The sequence below is a fragment of the Grammomys surdaster genome, unplaced genomic scaffold (assembly GCF_004785775.1).
Source record: "Grammomys surdaster isolate TR1022 unplaced genomic scaffold, NIH_TR_1.0 554, whole genome shotgun sequence".
NCBI classification, from domain to species: Eukaryota; Metazoa; Chordata; class Mammalia; order Rodentia; family Muridae; genus Grammomys; species Grammomys surdaster.
This window is the reverse complement of record NW_021604973.1, coordinates 501,795-521,429: the sequence shown is the minus strand read 5'-3', so window position 1 is coordinate 521,429 and position 19,635 is coordinate 501,795. Positions and strand designations below refer to the sequence as shown.

At 45.1% G+C, this 19,635-nt stretch overlaps 1 protein-coding gene across 2 annotated transcripts in view; it reads right to left on the bottom strand.

The window, feature by feature from the left end:
* The window catches only part of LOC114633209 (carboxyl-terminal PDZ ligand of neuronal nitric oxide synthase protein-like), a 280,780-nt gene that overhangs the window by 206,402 nt on the left and 54,743 nt on the right, over window positions 1-19,635 (bottom strand). For both annotated transcript variants that reach the window (XM_028781825.1, XM_028781826.1), the window contains exon 2: window positions 4,306-4,377. In XM_028781825.1, coding sequence (XP_028637658.1) covers window positions 4,306-4,320 — 15 coding nt within the window. In that variant the 5' untranslated portion in view covers window positions 4,321-4,377. The remainder of the gene's footprint in view (window positions 1-4,305; window positions 4,378-19,635) is intronic.

Here is a 19,635-nt window from a genome sequence, read left to right as displayed (position 1 = left end):
AAATACAGTCATTCTTATGTCATCAGTGATGGGGATGTTGTGGCAGAAGCATGAGAGGACAAGATGAGCCACTCAAGATGGCTTCCCCAAGGAAGGAACGTGTTCGCTAAAGTAACTAACTGTTAAAAGCAGCTAGATATGGCAGCTGGCTGTTAAAAAACAGCTAGAAGTCTCAGGGTATTTATCTGCATGTATGAAATGCTCTGAAACCCAGAGGAAAGGTATAAAAAATGATAGCAATGAATATAAATAGCCCTTTATGGTTTATAAAGCATTTTTTCATGCACCATCCCAGATCCGACAATAGCACCAGAGAGACAGTATGAGGAGTAGCATGCTGTCTTTTATAAATGAGGAAGCGGAGATTAACAGCCGTCAGCTGCTTTGCCAAGGTCACACATTAAGTCAAGGGAAAGATTCAAGCCCAACTCTCATTACTCCTTGTTGAGAGCCCTCTTGACTATACTGAATGCCCTTCCCAAGAAGACTACAGTGAAGTGGCAGGGACTGGTGTTGATATCTGGGGACAAAGGACACAGGGTAGTTGGGCATCACATTAGACACTGGAGATTCAAAGACGGTCACGGCAGGATGCGGTCCCTTCCTCCAGGACCAGACCTCTCAGAGCTGTGACAGTCACATCTTAGAAGCCATCCAGCTGTGGTGCCTGTCATCACTGGCTTATCTCTCTGCACTCCCACAAAGCCTTTCCGGTCTCCCATACATTGGGTTTAATCTCCCAGTTGCACCCAGGCTTTCTTAGCTTCTTTTCCCTTTATTAATAATGTACAGAGTACATATTGCTGTGTATTGTTGGTGGGATGCAAAATGAAACCATTATGAAAAGGGTGTTGGAGGTTCCTTGAAGAATACAGCTACTGCCAGGCACAGTGGCATGCCTATGGCCCCAGCTACTCAGGAGGCTGAGGCAAGAGGATCATTTATGCCCACAAGTTCAAGACCAGTCTAGATACCATAATGAGATACCAGCTCAAAGATGTAACCTACCATTATGATCCAGAAATCCTTTTTCTGAGTATATAGACAAGAAAAAAAAATCAAAGAAAGTTCTGAAAAGGATATTTGCACACCCACGTACTCACAGAACTATTCACAATAGCTAACAGAAACAAATGCCTCTCAGTAGATGAAAACATAAAGAAAATATGCTCTGTCCATACAAAGTAATACAAGGAGAGCTCAGAAATGAAGGAAACCCCAACACTATATAACACAGATACACTGTGAAGGCATTATGTCAATACAATGGGACAAATACCACATGGTTCCATTCTTATGACATTTTAACGTAGTCAAAATCATAGAAACAGAAGAGTAAGAAGATGGCCACCTAGGGCTGAAGAGAGAAGGGAGCATATTTAATACAGTTTCAGTTTTACAAGAAGGAAAAAAAAGACTAGAGATCCTAGATGCAACTGTAAGGATACACTTAACTACTGAACTGTCTGCTCTTAAAAAGAAAAACCTAATGCTATGCACTTTTACCATCCACTTCTTAGAAGCATTTTAAAAGGAGAAAAATAAAAGACAGGCATTATAAGTTCAAAAAGAATATGGAGAAGGTAGGAAAGCAGAGGAAGAGGAAGAGAGGGCAAAAGAAGCATGTCAGTCAATGATGTAGTCCACACCGGGACACTGGGCTGGAGACGAGCAAGAATGCACCCTCCGACTAGAGCCCCAAGTCCAAGAGGACTGAGGACGGTGTTGGGCAGAGCCCTTCACTCCCTGCATGCATCCCTTGCAAAACATAAGTATCTCTACTGCCACATCACAACACAGCTCTCCAGAGAGGACCAGGGATGAGATCTACAGAGTTTAGCAATGATGGGCATGGTGACTCACACCTGTACCACAGCACAAGGCAAGGAGATCTCAAATTCAAGGTCAGACTAGGCTACATAGTGAAGCTCTATCTCAGGAAGGAAGGAATGACAGAAGGGAGGGAGGGAGGGAGGAAGGCCGGCCGGCCTTGGCAAGGCACTCATATCTCACCTGTAAGCCTCTGTGGTCCTTATCAATATCTGTTCTCAGGACTACCTACTTTTCTGGCCAAGCCCTGGGGTCTGGGGCTTCTAAGCCCAGCAGAGCACCCAGCAACCAAAGTCTGCAGTGTCCTATCCAGTATTAGCTTGGCACCATTCAACATAAAAGGACAGTGTCAGCTATAGTCCTTTACACAGAAATCCCATGCCCTAGTTCTTGACAGCTGTAATTACAGCCCAAACAGCTTTTGAAAGGCAAAGAGAAAGAAGAAAATAGCTGCCTGGACCTAGCAGTGAATTGTGGGGCGTGGGGGGAAGACACACAATCAGAGCGCTTGCTACTAATGGCAGCCAGTCCACACAAGCCACTGGACAGCCAGCCCAAACAACTTTCTGACCAATTAATTTCTCCCTCTAATGTAATGAGCTGCTCATTAAGCGCTGGAAGCAGCTCCCACAGAGGGGGCTGTAGGAAGAGACATGAGGCTGGAACAGCTCGCAGGTAATGAGGGAAGAGGAGCCTGCCACATTCCAGGTCCAGATTCCTGCAGATCCCAAGACCAACTACTGCCATACCGTGCCTGGCCTGTCCCAGCTTCCAGGTAATGGTTTCTCATGCCTCTGCCCATTTTAAGTTGTGTTTCTACTGCAGGCCTTCTTTCTGGGAAAGTGCCATGTCCCAGTCCTTTGGTTCCACCCAATTAAGATCAAGACTCACAATCAGCATCCCAAGGAACCCTCAGCAGGGGACCAGGGGCCACAGCATAGCCTGAGTATGAACCCCCAGGCTGCCTGTGGACAGTAACCTGACCTGAAGTACTTAGCCGGCCTTGCATTCCAGGTCTCACCCATAAAACGTACTAACAATATCCTCACCTCATCTAAAATAGCTATAAATAATAATAAAACATATTCAATATCAAAACATCTAAAAGAGCATCCAGCACGGAAGCAACAATTACTGTCGGTAAAGATAATGCTTTCATGATGACGGTGACATCACCATGATAGCCCATCTCTGCCCCATCACTCAAACGTAAATAACAGAGAACTTGGGTGGACACCGAGTATGGGTGGCTCCAGGCCCAGTCTTTCTATCACAGCAGGGAGCACGACACAGGGCCTTTGCTTCTTCTATCCATGTAGGAGGGCAAAGGAGAGAGTAAAGAGGCCCGAAGTACTGAGGCCCAACCAGCAGCCAAAAGGGGAGTAAAATGTACAGCTTTTCCATGAGACCGAGAGGAAGCGATAGAATGGATTCAGGCCACAGGTGCGCTTCTCAGTATTTCTTTGAGCTTCAGGTTGATCTAGAAAACGACATGGCATGACCCTCTGATGCCGTGACTATTCAGCAGAAGTACTCTCATGAAAGTCCTTCAAATTTCCTTATTATCAAGTACTGTTATACATAATAACAGTCTTGGTAGAGTCAACTTGGTAAAGATGACCCACGCAGAGAGCCAACTGCACACAAGTTTACACTCTCTCCAACGCCGATGTCATTGAATTGAGACTTCTGTTGACAGGGTAAAGAACCAGCTCAAAGCAGAAAATGGAGTTCCAGCACCTGTTTATGTTTTCCGTTTAGGTGAACAGATCACTCCAAAGAACAATGACACAAGCCAGGCTGCACCCAGAGATGACCAAGCCAGCTGCCTTAACACCACCTCACTCCACAACACAGTAAGAAACAATACACCCGAGCAATCCTAAACAAACCTCCAAACGCACGGTTCCGTTCTGGTGCAGAGCTCCATACCCAGTTCCTTCACAATCCCTGCTCCACGGACCAGAGTCAGAAGGCAGTGGGTTGCCACACATACCAAATTCTTCCAGGTGTCGCAGGAAAGGGAGGAAGGGGAACACCGAGCTTACACATCCTGAAGTCTCAAGCAGCTGACCAAGAAGTTTGTTGGAATCTCATAACCAGTCTTAAAATAACAAGTAAATCTTCTATCCTGTACCATAATAAATTACCTTTATAAAATGTTTTGATTACTAGTTGCTTACTAAACTTTTGCTCTACGTTTACCATTCTCCTTTACTAGCCAACCACGAAGCACGAGGCTCAGTTGGAAGCGCTGCAGGACACGAAAGAGGGAGGATGCCGCTGCTCGGCCATCACATCCGTTTCAACCTTTGGCCCTAGTTCACAATAGTTTCCCCAAAGATACGGGAATACGGGCTCTGGGGCCTGGAAGGGGAAAGCCATCCATTCTGGCTCTCAGCTCTGGCTGAAAGGGCCCGCAGCAAGGAAACTTGAGTTCCAGATTCGCACGAAGCCCCACCTCTGACCACTCACCCGGATTCTGCGCATGGCAGCCACGATCTCAACCCTGCTGTTGGGTCTGGGCACATCCAGGCTTCCCACGTACTGTAGAAAAGAAGCAAAGAGAGAATGAGAGGAAGGGAGGGGCAATGTCCCTAATCACAGAGTATCAGGGGTGCAAAGACTTTGAGGCCACACGGTCTCTCTCCCCATTTTACAGAGGAGGAAATTAAAATCCCAAGGGCTATCATCTCCTTTTGAAATCGTTTCTAGCTTTTAATAATAAATAAGCAGCTTAACAAGAAATGACTGTTTCCATTTTCATCTTGTTCCAAATGTAGCACAGCCCTGTGTTTGGGTAAGCAGGCATCTGAATCTGAAAGGCTCCATGAAGAGATTCTGGCCCCTGTCTATATGGCATGGTAAGAGCAGTTTTCTCTTCTCTCCTTTCAATCTTTTTATCTGTAAGATCAAATAAATTACAGAGAGATAGAGATGAGAGAGAGAGGGAGAAAGAGAGAGAGAGAGAGAGAGAGAGAGAGAGAGAGAGAGAGAGAGAGACTCTTACATAAAAGTGCTTGCTAAAAATAATTGCACTAAGAGAAAAATGGACACTTTTGGAGTTATTGTCTGGGATTGTTTTGTTTTGTTTGCTCTGTTTTGGATTTGTTTGTAATTTTACAATCCCCACTCTTAAATCCAGGCTGGCCTGGAACTCACTCTGTAGCTCAGGCTGGTAATTGAATTCATGGCATGCCTCCTGCCTCAGACTCCCAGGTGCTGTGACTGCAGCCTGAAGCACCACATCTGGCTACTCGTTTTTAATTACTGGAATTTTATTGAGTTATCCCTAGACATATTGTAGACTTCCAACATTTTGTTAAGTTCCTGACTGGAGAAAGAATAGACTAATAATTTTCTATATTAAAAAAGAAGTACTCAGACTTTTTATTGCTTTTTGAGACAAGTTCACCATCGAGTTGAGGCTGACCTTAAAACCACCTGTTCTCCTGTCTCAGCCTCCTGAGTGTTGGGGATTACAGGTGTGCACCACCACACCTGCCCTGAGTATACTTTGAAGTTATCCACTAAACCAGATTGCATTAAGGTTAATATTTAACATGTATTTCCTTGCTAAAGACTATTCAAATAATGCAAAAATAAGCAAACAAAAGAATTAAGCCCTCACTCTCAACTGGTTAGTACCAGTCTCTGTCTTTGCTTACCAATGGGCATAAATTCAGACAATTAGTTCCAAGTGGGGAAACGTTGCATTATTCATGACTTTAAGCACAACCTAGGTATCTAAGCCCATGTGTGCAGTGATCAAACTAAATATGAGGCTTCCTTTCCTGACAGACCCTTCATACCAGATCCCTTCACTTCCCTAAATCACCTCACCTACATGTGCAAGAGTTAGCCAAGGAGTTAGCTCTAGAGAGCTTGATACGTACCTAAGCAAAGACTGACCTACTAGAAATAGGAACAGTCATGTTTGAAAGATAGTCCCTGTGGTTACGAGAAAAGAAAGTTTTTCCCAAAATTTGGAGCTAAGGACTGGCTCCAGTCAGAAGAGTTTCACAAATGACACTGAGAACAAACGGATTTCCCCTGGTATTGACCAACAGTTTGTGTTGACACACCGAAGAATGAAGTTCCCAGCAGCAGATGAGTTGGCTGGTAAACCATGGGTACACTGTAGTCTGGCCCCTTAGAGAGCCCACCCAAGTACCTGGGCTTACTGACCAAGGACCTTGAACCTTGCTGAGGCAACAAAGCCCCTAGGTTTCTCTGTGGTTAGCAATTCTCCCCAGTGAACTCTGCTGGAGCATCAAGGTCAGCAATAGGTTAGTGACCTGTACAGCCAGAGGTGGCATGGCGCCATTCATGACTGCCCAACTTCAAAGGCCCTTCAGCCCAGTGGGGATTTCCAGGATCCCTTTCCTATGTGTTCCATGCTGATCTTCCCTGAACCCGGTGCACTCAGAAACACAAACCTTCTGGGGCTCAGTTCCTCCTGCAATCATGTGAAGGCCAAGGCCTCGGGACTGAACAAGGTCATTCACTGTAGAGGAGCCAGAGCGGGAAGAGGAGGTACACGTAAGAGGAATCGCTGCCAGCCCAGAACAGGAGCTGCTAATCACAGAGCCTCCACTCAGGCACCCAAAGGGGACCCGTTCTCTGGCTGTACTGCAGCCCACCTCTCCATCCTGGGGAAGGATGTGGTTAGACTGATAATACTAGAACAATCAGGGAATGGGGGGAGGAGCCAACAGTCTACAAAAAAGAGGGCCCCTATTCCCAGGCCCATCTTCACCCTACAAGAGCCTGCCTCCCTCTACCAGCCCCCACCCAAGGTGGTATATGCACCCAGCACACACCTACAGGCACTTGCTATATGCACGTGTGTGTTGACACACCTTGAACACCCCCCCCACTCACAGTGCACACCCACTGACTCATCACACTCACACCACACACCTACGCTCCCTTCTTCCCCCACTCCCTTCCCTGTAAAGAAAAATCATAAATCTGCCTTCCTGAAAAACGAGTCTGCAGAAGCTAGCCCAGCAACATCCAGTTGCACCTTAGGGTCAACTGGAGAGAGTAGAAGGATATACGCAAAGGCGGAGTCAGGTCTACATCTCCCAGACAAAAGCTCAACATCCAAGCTTACATGAAGTGGAATGAGAGCCCGGATGCCTGAGAAGCAGAGAGGAGAGCAAGCCAGTTCCTCGGACCAAAGCAGAGGGTGTGTTTGCTTAAACCACAGCCAAGTGGGCAAGCAGTCATCTCTGAACCTGACCTGACCACTACCACCCCACAGCTAAGGCTTCTGCTGGACAGTCAGCTCATCCTGATGATTGCTTATTTTCGGTGGTCAAGTTCACTTCATTTTTATAACAAACTGAGCTAAGCCGGGAGCCTCCCACTCTAGGCAAGGAAGGTAGTTCCCAGCTGAGCGTAGTCCCCAGCTGAGCTAACAACTGCAGAGGTGCTGGCTGGCTGCCCTCACTTCCTACTGAGTCAGGTAAGGCCAGTTCCCTCTCTCCAGTCAGAGGCTGAAAGGTGGGGGTGGGGTTATCAACCCTTTATCGGCAGCCTCTGCAGGGTCCTGGGTTCCAAGGAATCCTAGGACAACAAAAGGGGCTTGTTCAATACCTCGAAATTAAAAGAATAATTTTCAAAATGGCAACTTGTTTTCTTTCCTTCAACTCCCCATATCACACCCCTCCCCTTATCTACCTTATCCCCCTCATCCCCCTCATCCCCCCCATCCCTCTCTGTTCCTCATCTCCTTCATCCCCTTTATCCCCTTCATCATCTGCCTCATCCCCCTCATCCCCCTCATCCCCTTCACCCTCCTCACCCTGGTACCAGCCCCCATTCTCTCAGTTCTGGAACTGAGGCTTCATCCTTGAAGGCCTTCTCCCCAGATAATTACAACTTATTCACTCTCTCACTTTGGGAACAGTTAAGAGCAATGGCTCCTTTTTCAGAGGACCCAGGTCTGATTTCCAGCACCCACGTGATGGCTCATAACCATCTATAATTCTAGTTCCGGAGGCTCTGGTGCCCTCTTCTGGCTACTGTGGGTAATAGGTGGGCACATGGTACACAGATACACATACAAGGAAGATACTCACACGTAGGAAATTAATGTGTGTGTGTTTTTTTTTTAATCTTTAAGAACTTTCCTGCTTGCTTCCATCTGCTCTGAAGATGACAAACAGAAGATTCAACATGGCTGCATGTGGTCCAGCGCCACCTTACAGCAGTGGCAGAGTTCCTCAAACCTTACCTCCTCTGTGTACGTTCCTCCCTGCACACAAAGCACTTCTACCTCTCTCCCTCTCCCTCTCCCTCCCCCTCCCCCTCTCCCTCTCCCTCTCCCTCTCTCTCGAAGGTGAGCTTTTACCCCAAAGGCTCCATAGCCCCTGGAACTCTCTTATGTAGCATCCACACATGACTAAATATCGTTATGTATCGTTATGAGCTGACCATACCTACCACAGGTCAAGGCACAAAGAAGATGTTCAAAACTCAATTGACTGACTATAGTCTCACAAGAATGAATGCATACTAGCCCCAGGTGCTTATGGGAGAATCTCTGCTTGGGGAAGAGACAAGAGGAATGGCCTTGCCCTGGAGTCTGTCTGGAATTCCAACACTGACTTCACTAAAGTTCTGCTTCTTGGGGTCACCCACCCCCCTCCATCCTATTGTGGCTTTATAATATACATGACTGTCATCCAGGTGCTTGAGAGAGACCAAAGCCAGGTACCCCTAAGTACCACACGCAATTCTCAGCTAACCAAAGCACGGTGGGATATTCAACCTACTGCTGGTGGGTATTTAATCGCTCGGCCTTCTTTAGATCTATAGCGTTTCTGTGCCCTCCTTCCAGGAATCCCTGCAGTGCAATACCACACAGGATACAGAGCAGAGGGAGGACTCAAAGAAAGGAGTTTAAAAATACCTCAGCTTACAACTTTTTCATCAATATCTAAAATGAAAGAAAAAATACCCATAGACTCTCAAAGAAAAAGAATTCTAAAAAAAGAAAAGTCAGGTGTGGTAACTAACGTTTGTCATCTCAGCATCTAGGAAGCTGGGGTGGGAGAATTCCCATGAGTGTGAGGCCAGCCTGGTCTGCAGAACATGAGGTTCTATCTCAAAGACATTGGAAAGGAAAAGGGAAATTGTTAAGGAAGGTGTAAACTGTATGAGTAATCATGATACCAGAGACAGACAGACAGACATTTTATTTGTGGCTTCATGTTTCAGACAAGCAGGAATTAACTGCATATAAAATTACCAAAGGACCTCAAAGCCTTTCCTTGTAAATTTCCGAACTTTATCCTGGGTACTACATGGCTCTCTCATGAAGTACTGCCATTATGTTACTTCCACTGTAGTTTCTGGAAATTAAGTTCTGGAGACTGTAACGATCTGAACTCGTGTCTCCCAGTGTGTGATGGACAAGGCAAGCAGCAGAAAGACATAACAGCTAGGCATAGCCACCCACGTAACACTTGCCACCTACATACCCTGTGATGTCTGCCACTACCCTCCTCTGGGGAGTCCCTCTGTTTACAAAGCTCATGTCAGGTGTCTCCAGAGACAAGGTAGAAATCCAGTCAAAGAAGAACACTGTATATGATTCTGCATCTGATATGACTGGACAAGCAGGTATCAGATCAAGCCTCCCAGAGGCAACAACAGAAACTCTCACTCAACAAGTATAAATAAATACATACATAAATAAATGAATAAATAAATAAATAACCATATAGAATGTAGAGCATAGAGAGTAAAGTAGAGCATAAGCTAAAGCTGCTGTTGACAGGCACCCACACTAGTCAACTACATGTTAATACTTTTGTTAAAACAGGGGTTATGGGAAGTCTCTGATCTAGCTCATGTTTCTGCCAATAAATTTTTTACTGTGTGAACCTAGCATAGAATTTTAAAAGTACAGACTATTAATTAAAATACCAATAATTTGAATGTTTAGAATAATTTGAACCAGTCTGAAACTGGCAGGTCTCCAGCTCTGGAGAGGAAGTGTGCTCTGGGACACATGGGTTCTGGTCTGAGAATACCATTCAGAAAGGATGGTGAGTTGGCTGTATAGTTGGGAAATGGAGTTAGGATGAATGAGAAACCAAGCCAACTCTTTTGAGGAACGAGAAAACCACATTCAGAAAGACAGCAGACTCTTCCAACATGCATCTGTTAAAAACCTCACTGACTGGCCAGCCCAAGTAAGGCCACCCACCAGGAGGGCATAGCCACATTAACAGGCCAAAGATAAAGGTCCCCAATGCTGCTGTATTTCCTTCTCTCTTCTCTCAGAAACTGTTCAATTGGGTCTCTACCCCAGCATGTGCTATGAGATGCCTTAACAACCCCCTTCCTTTACAGAGAACAGAGCTCTAAAGGAGTTGACCAGTGACAGAGAAGGTACCGGATCTCTCCCCAACCTCTAGCTTCCGGTGTAGGTCCCACCCCACTGTACTCTTCTCCGTTCTTTACCTGAGGACCTCAAACCAAGTCTGCTTTGTATCCTGTGTACTGCCTACTTCCTCACATCTCTCTGGTCTCCTGGCTACACCCTGTTCCCTCTCCAACATACACAGGAGCATAAAGCCATGTGACAACCTGCATGTAGCTAGAACTCACCAGCCAGAACATATCCATCTCAGTAAGTGATCTATTCCCCATCCTGCTACCCTACAGATGAGGAGAATCACAGGGAGTTGTGGGAGTTACACCAAGGTTACTGACAAAGGAAAGTGTCATAGACTCAGCAGGATCATGCTGCCAGAGCTGAGGAATGCTTGAAGCTCTGACCCCAGCTAATGCTACTCCTTTTGTTGTCCTGTTGACATCCTTCGTCACCGGTGGAACTGTCTGCAAGTGGACTTCTAGCTAGATCACACGGTTACTCTCCTCCACAAAAGTGTGAGCCCCTTTTCTCTTATTCTGTACCCCAGCTCTTTGAACAGGGTCTGGAAAAGGAAGACTCAACATCCCCTGTCAGGGCATAGTGACACACACTTGTTAGTCCCAACACTTAGGAGGCCGAGACAGGAATATTATCATGACTTCCCTGCGGCCAGCCTAAGCTAGAGTGAGACTCTTGCCCCACTCACTGCCGAACAGCCAAAATAAATAAATCAATAAAATAAAAAATAAAACCCAATAACAACAAGAAAAGTTCCACTGGATTGGTGTAGGGGGAGTGGGGCCCACGGGAGTCTAGAGACCGGCCAAGGACACACTCCTGCTGGCCAGTGGCTCTGCTCCGGAGGGAAAGGCCTTCCTGCCCTGCAGAACTGTTCTGCACACAGCTGAGTGTCCTGCTGGGCTGCATTACCAATGTGACCTGGGCTACAGTTCTCGCCTCATTTAGCATGGAACAAAAGCAGCATGAAGTGCAGTGGCCAGAGCAGCCCAGATTCCAGACCACGGGCAGTGAATGACCTTCTAGTAACTGCTGGGGGAGGGGAAGAAAGAGAGAAACAGTGCTGCATTCAGTGTCCCACTCCCACTCCCAAGGCCTTAGGGCTAGTCCCTGGGGACTGAGGGGACCTGCGGAGAGATAGAACATATGCCATAGATCTTTCTTTCAGCTACAGTGAAGGCAAAGCCTCAGTGCCCAACCCTCCCTTGCACACAGGTATATGTACACACACGTACACATGCACACACACAGAGGCATGCACAAATAAATGCACACATGCATGAGCATACACATAAGCACACTAGGAAAACTTCAAATGAGCTGTACACCACATATTTATTTATTTCTACTCAAAGAAGATTGAAGCACTTATCTTTCTGCTACCCCTACCCCAAAAGCAAGTATTTTAAGGGTGTCTGATGTGACAGTCACTATCAATCAATCGTAGTACAGTGGGACCAACAAATACGCCAGAGATCATAACAAATTCCTCCTCAACCTCCAACACGCAAGGCCTGGGTGCAAAAAAAAAAAAAAAGCAGGACAGAACCATCAAGAGACTGTCTCTCTTAGTCACCATTAGCAAACACTTAGCTATGGTGACCTGACTGTTGTTTATGAGGACTTGACAGGTAAAAGCTGTAAGACAAAAATTGCTCTGAATTTTCAGCCCTTGAGTGGAAGCCTCAGTGTGGGAATTAACATCCCTGGATCTTCTCACAAAGGCAGGTGTGGGGCAAAGGCTAGGGCAGCATCCTGGGCAAATGGCACCTTCCACCTGCCCACCTAGGATTCTTACTTGGTCAGCAGTGAAGAGAAGAAAGTTCAAGGTATGGGGAAGAGAAACACTGACAAAAACCACACAAAAATTAGATCGTCTGTGAAACAACTAGTCAGCCATGAACGCAGACCTGTACCAGCAATGCTACAACAGTGACAAGGAAGCCAGGTCAACTGCTTAAGTAGCCTGGACCAGCACTTGATCCAACCCTTCACTTTCACACAGGGGGGAAATTGTGACTCAGAGAAAGAATAGAGACATGGCTAGTGAGAGGCAGAATCAGAAAACAGTGTGGGTCATCTCCCCTACTTCGTATCCCAACAGGAAATAAATAGGAAATTAGGAGGAGCACGGCCGAGTGCCCCATTAAGGCCTGATTCACTGCATTAAATGCAAAGTCAGCTGGATGAAGACTTGTGCGCGCAGACATTCAAATACTAGTGAGGTCAAACCCAGTGAAAAACTGCAGAAAGCTGAGGTAGACGCACAAGGACCAAGGGTCCTCATCTGGCTCCGTCTAAACACCTAAGAGACTCAGCAACAAATATGGAGCCCTGTCACTAAAGGAGGGGAGAGATAATCCCTCTATTACAGTGGAACTGCAGGAAGTGAGTAATGAGGAGGCCTCAGGACAGCACTGAGAACGAGCTCTTCCTCTGCAAGTAAGAATCAAGATATTTGGCTTTGGGCAATACCAACACTGTTGTCAAGGTTTCAAGTTTCTAAGCCTCTGTTTTACCCATGGGTATCCTACCTACACGCCAGACCCGTCCCAGGAACAAATTAGACAGTAACTACTAGAGATGGAAGCTAACAAGAGAACGCTAACTTGGTTTATACAAGGCCTTAGTGCGCATGCACTCGCTCATGTGTGCTCTCTCTCTCTTCCTCGCTCCCTCTCTCCCTCCCTCTCTCTTTTTCCCTCCCTCTGTGTGTGACAATAGAGACCGAGAGAGAATTAACAAATAAAAATTAACTAATAGAATCAAAGTTGCATCATTTATAAAATATACAACGGTAAAAAGACATTAATTTTTTAATTAGTTGAGAAGGAGGTTCCTACATGTTTTGATCATATTTACCCCCATAACTCTTTCCAAATCTACACCTCCTCTTTCCTATCCACCCAACTTTGTGTCATATGTTAGCGGGAAGGGGTTGTGTATGTAGGGGGTGGGTATTTTTTTTCCTTCAAGACCAATTTGTGTTGCCCAAAATATTCTTGGATGTATGGTCTTCCACTGGTGCATGGCCAACTTAGCAGGAGCTGTACTCTGAGAACACACAGACCACTCTCTTCCCGTGGCAGTTGTCTTCCTAACAACTGCCAATCGCTCCATGGCTTGAGATGGAATTGTATGTCCAAGTTTCTTCTCTATCCTGATATCAGGTCTGGCTTGGAGAGATTGGTCTTACATTATTATGTTCGTGTTCTGTGCACAGATGAGACCACCACGAGGAATCACAATTTGTGGCCTTCTAACAACCCACCTTTGACTTTAACATAGACTAAGAGCATGGAGCAAAGGGATCCAAAATGCCAGAAGTCAGCTGCCGGGAGAAGCCCAGCAAACCAGACTTCACGGAATCACAGAGCACCAACAGGGAACCAGCTAAAGGATAACATCACCAGTGGCCAGGCCTCACAGACAACTGACAAATGCCCTGACTCAACAGACCGCCTCCTCAGAGAATGACCAAGTGTGACATTGCTCACAGGATGGGTTCAGCTGGAGGCAAGCACCTTGCTTCCTTCCTGACTTGTTAAAGGCAAAGCTTTCCTGAGGTTGAGGATGTGGGGTCCATAGTATGCCACTGATCCATTGTCATCAGCCTTGGTGCTAAGTGAACCCCTACATGTGAGCAACATCCCCAGATGACCAGCAGGTAACACCACTCAAACATCAAAGCTTTCTCTGTTTTCAGCTCTCTTGATTAGAAGTCCCCCGAAGGTCTATTATGCACTGCTCTAAGAATTCAGTGAGCTTCCTTGGGATCAGAGGAACCACTGATTACACCCTTCCAAGTATAAGCTAGGCAGTGATGACCTTGTGAGAAGCAGCCCACACTGCTGTTATACCTGGTTGAGTCTCTGAAGCTGACTTTCAGGATTTTTCTGGTACTTCCTTCCCACCCCTCCCCCCCCATCAGAATGACATGTCTACCTTTAGCAAGACTGTCCCGAATCCTCAAGAAAGTATCACCTAGAGTAATCCAGCAACATAAAAGAGGATCATATACAATTATCAAGAGGTATTTATGCCAAGAAGAAAAAGTTTATTCAACATACGAAAATCAATAAATGTAAGATACCATCTTCATGGAAGAAAGGACAAAGGATCATGTGCTACTCGCAGAACACAAAGAAAATGAATTTGATAAAATCCAATATCCTTTCATGATTTAAAAAAAACTCAATAAACTGTAAATAGAAAGGAAATTCCTCAACCTAATTGAGAGCATTTATGAAAACCCCATGCCATATCTAAGGTGAAAGATTAAACATCTTTCCATTAAGAAAAAAAAAAGAAAAGGGAAGGAGAAGAGTGCCAGGTGTGGTGGTACACACCTGTAACCCAGGCAATCAGAAGCACTGGCAATGGCGGGTCATGGGTTGGGGCCACCCTGGGCTACAAGGTGATTATGGAATAAGACAAGGATGTCCACACTTATCACATCTATTGAATACAGAACTGGAGACGTAACTCAGGTAAATACAGAAAGAAAAGAAATGAAAAGCACCCAGTCAGGAAAAAAAAAAGCTAGTGCTCTGTGCTCACAGCTAACAATCTCCTATGCGGAAAGCCTAAGAATCCACCGAAAGTAAAGTATGAACCCAGTGAGGGGATTCAGAATGAAACTCAGGATACAGTTACATCTGCTACACCAACCCTATCAAAGATCCACGGGCTGAAAATTACCAAGTATAACAGAGAACATAACTGCAGAAGACATAAATCAATAGGAAGACATGCCACACTCACGAATTAGACTTAAACCATGGAGGCGAGATACTTCCCAGGTGGGCCTGTTGTGTAATCCCTATTAAAATCTCACTAGTCTTTCCTGCAAAATTAACCAGCCAATCCTCAAATTCATGTGGACATAAGGAACCTAGAATAGAAAAAACAATCATGAGAAAGGACCTCAGGGGAACTCAAACCTGATTTAACTGTGCTAATCAACATGGTACTGCATTTGCCCACAGCCTGACATGTAGACCAATAGAATAAAAGAGTCTAGAAAGGATTCCTCATGGTCCAGTGAGCTAGGTATACCGATGTTTGTCTCCTCACCATGCAATTCAGGCTGGCCCTAAATTCCTGACCCTCCTTGTATTGCCAGTTTTATGTCAACTTAACACACATGCTAGTGTCATTGGAGAGGAAGGAGCCTCAGCTGAGAAAATGTATCCATAAACCTGTAAGGCATTTTCTTAGTGACTGATGTGAGAGGACCCAGTCAACTGTGGGTAGGGCCACTCCTGCGATGGGAGTTCTGAGTTCTATAAGAGAACAGGCTGAGCAGGCCATGGTCAGCAAGCCACTAAGCTCCTCCATGACCTCTGCATCAGCTCCTGCCTCCAGGTATCTGCCCTGCTTGAGTTCCTGTCCTAACTTCCTTCAATAAGGAACAGTGATGTGGAAGTGAAAGCCACTTTTCCTCCTCAAGTTGCTTTTGGTCATGTTTCATTGCAGCAATAGTAACCCTAGCTAGCACATTTCTGTCTTTTAGATCCTGCAATTACTGGCTTATGCCACCACATCCAGACCACTGTTCAACAGGAGAGCCAAGACAAGTCACTTGTGAAAGAACGGTCTTCTCCATGGGTCTTCTACATTCACAGGCAAGAGAATAAAGTTGGATATCTTCTTCAAACCATATACAAAAACTAATTCAAAATGTATTTAGTATATTTATTTTATATATTTAATATAAAATTCTTAGAAGAATATAGAATCGGAGTGAATGGTTGCTTAGATACATCAGCGAACAAAAGACAAAAGAAGAAAACAAATTAGACTTAGCTGAAGTGAAAAACACTGTTCTAACAGAGTTCAAGACATTAGAAAAATGTGGGCCAGCAAGATGGCTCAGCAGGTACAGACATCTGTTGCCAAGCCTGATGACCTGAGTTGGATCATCAAGATTCACACGATAAAATGGGAGAATCAATGCCCCCTTCTCGTGTGCTGTTCTCTCTCTCCCTCCCTCCCTCCCTCCCTCCCCCCTCTCTCTTTCTCTCTCTCTCTCCCCTCTTGCCCTCTCCCTCACTTTCCCTCTCCCCCACCTCTCAAACACACAAAAATATAAGAAAATAGTGGGCTAGAGAGATAGCTCAGTGGTTAAGAGCACTCATTGCTCTTCCAGAGGTCCTGAGTTGAATTCCCAGCAACTACATGGTGGCTCACAACCATCTGTAATGGTAATTGGATCTGATTCCCTCTTCTGGTGTGTCTGAAGACAGCTACAGTGTACTTATATAAAATAAATAAATCTTTTTTAAAAATAGAATAAAATGGAAAAACAATGGAACAGGACAAAAGTTTTAAGTTTTTATTTTTATTCATTTATATCTTTGCTCTCTTTCTGTGTGTGTGTGTGTGTGTGTGTGTGAGAGAGAGAGAGAGAGAGAGAGAGAGAGAGAGAGAGAGAGAGAGAAGGAAGAGGAGAAAGGGAGAGGGAGAAAGGAGGAGAGAGGGAGAGGGAGAGAGAGAGAGAAAGAAAGAGAGAAATAGAGAAAGAGAGAGATTAGGGTATCCTTGAAGTACAGAAGAGGATGTCAGGTTCCCTGGAACTAGAGTTACAAATGATTGTGAGCCCAACATAGATGCTGAGGAACAGATACAGTTCCTACTCCATCTCTTAACTGAGCTATCTCTCCAACCTCCAGACCAAAGTTTTTACAAATCACATTCTCTTTGGGGACACATATCTAAAATACAATCTTTATAACATAACAATTAAAAAACATTAGTAACTCCAAAAAAAGTAAGCATGAGAAATAAGGGGTACAGACAAAGACTTCTCCAACAAGACACACAAACAGTGAGGTCAGGCAATCAGTCATTTGGGAAACACAAACCAAAACCAAGAGACCAGCATCCACGTGCATGCCTGTAATCCCAGCTACTCATGAAGCCAGGACAGGACCACAAGTTCAAAGGCAGCCTGAGGTCCACAGTGAGTAAAAAGCCAGTATCAGCTACATAACAAGACCTCTCTCAAAGCAGCACCAGCACTGTGATGCTTCACAGATGCAGTCAGCTAGGTCAGTCCTCCATCTCTCTCCATCCCCTCTCCCTGTCTTCCCTCCTCCCTCTCCTCTCCTCCATCTCTCCCTCCCTCTTCTGCCTCCGTCTCCTCCTCCCTCTTCCCCATCTCTACCTTCCTTACTCTCGTCCATCATCTCCTCCTCCCTCCTTACTCTTCTCTGCCCCCTCCTTCTCTCTGGCTCCATACCTCCATTGTAGGACACATAATACGGTCCTTCTTTGCTTCATTAACATTTCTGTCTCTCCCCTTAATGTCTGTACTTAAGTCTATATTAAAACCTCTTCTTAAGACACTCCAAATTTTTAAAAGAGAAAAGCAGAATCCAGATGGCTGTGGAACTGGAATCCTCATCCGCAGTTCTGAAAAGCAGTGCAGTCACTTTGGGAAACTGATGCTCAGCTGTTAATGTATGAACCAACATTTTAACTCATAAATATCCATATAGCATATAAGTTTATAAAGACTTATAGTCACGTAAAAACCTGTACACAAAGATCATAAAGATCATATTGCCTTTATTCAAAACAACCAACCCACAGAGACAATCAGAACAGCTATCAAATTAAAAGGAGGGGAGGGTATAAAAGGGCCGAGGTCCTCATGCTCACCGATAAGCACTGGAGAAACTGGACTGTTAGCACACGGGCTTGGCTCTTCAGCGGAAGGACCATGTATAACTGTTTTCCACCCAGACAGTTGGGAGTGAATGAAGTTTACAGCCTGGTGACCTGTGTTACCTGTGGGGCCAGGCCACACTCAAATCTCCCATCTATTATGCTTATCTGAGACTCTTCCTCCCTAGACCTTCATCCTGAGAGTTGCTTCTTTGTCAGCAGAAGCCATCCTTAGGGGAGACATCCCATGGACTTTATAGCTTGGTGACCTCTACACTCTCACAGCCAGAGACCACACCGGATCCTAGATTCTTAAGTTATAGGGCCCATCTTCACAGTAGAGGTCGCATGTACTTTGCAAAAGAGCTTCCATGTCATCATGCCTTAAGCTTTATTGTCCACACAGAATTGAGATCATTGTTACCAGATTTTTTTGTTAAAACAATATTGTACTTAAATATGTCTAAAATAAACTGCCTAGTGTCAGACTCTAGAAGTTGGAGCCAGTCCAGCTGAGGTGAGCTAAAGCAGATTTCCTCTCGTGCCTCTCCTGGTTCATTTCCCTGCCAGCCATAGGCATTTGCAGGGACCCTCACCACATAAGACCATATAGGAGTGATGGCTGTATAATTGTGTGATACCACTAAAACCAGGGGACTGTTTATACTTAAAAAGATAAATATATAGGCTTGGCAGATAATACCAACTTAGTTAAGGACAAGTGAATCATAGCGACCTGTCCCCTGAATCTCCACCCAGCCGATACCCTGTTCTGAGAGATATCTGTACTCCTCCTGAACACCCACACTCCAGTGTCATCCCCTTTCCCATGTCCTGCCTTTTTGTGTTTGTAACTCCTGTGTGAATAAGTAAAAATTACAATTTGAAAAAAATTAATTAATTAATTAATTAAAAAAGATAAATATAGCATGTGAGTTATAGCTCTATAGAGCTACACATACACACTCGTGTACATAAGCATACATCACATACACACACACTCACATAGATGCATGTGTGTGCGCATGCGTGTGTGTGTGTGTGTGTGTGTGTGTGTGCACATGCGCACTATCCTCCCTACTGGCTGTGAGCTCCAGCCGTTCTGGCCACTGACTAGCCCTTCTGTGGCTTTCTGTGGTGCAGGTTGTCATCTGGACGTTTGAGTTCACTAGATAAATAATGCATGAGAAACTAAGCAATAACTACACTGAATTTTAGCTCTTCCAGAAGATATATTTTCCTCTCTCAAAGATTATGAGTGTGTGTGTGTGTGTGTGTGTGTATCACTGTAAAAGTATAGCAATCCTATTTCATATGCCTGCTCCCCGAGGCAGTAAATGGAACAGAAACTCACAAATGAGATTATTTCTACACCACACTGAAGGTTCCAGAACAAACTCTCCAGCCACTGTGCCTTTTCTGGGGCTGCCTTAGGTGACCCCAAGTGGCTCCATTTCTAGGTCTTCTTCTTACCAGCACCAATATTCGAGGCAAAAATGTGTTTTTAAAGACAAACTGAAAGAGAATTAAAAACATATTACACATTTTCCAACTTAGAAATCGTAAATATCCAAAGGCAGTGGCTGATGTGAGGGCTGTTTCGTACTGTGGAAAGAATTAAAAGGGGGAAGTAGAATTTCAGGGCTGGTAGAGACCTTAAACAAACATGTTGCCAAGCATTGTGGCACACACATGTACTCTCAACACTTGGGAGGTAAAAA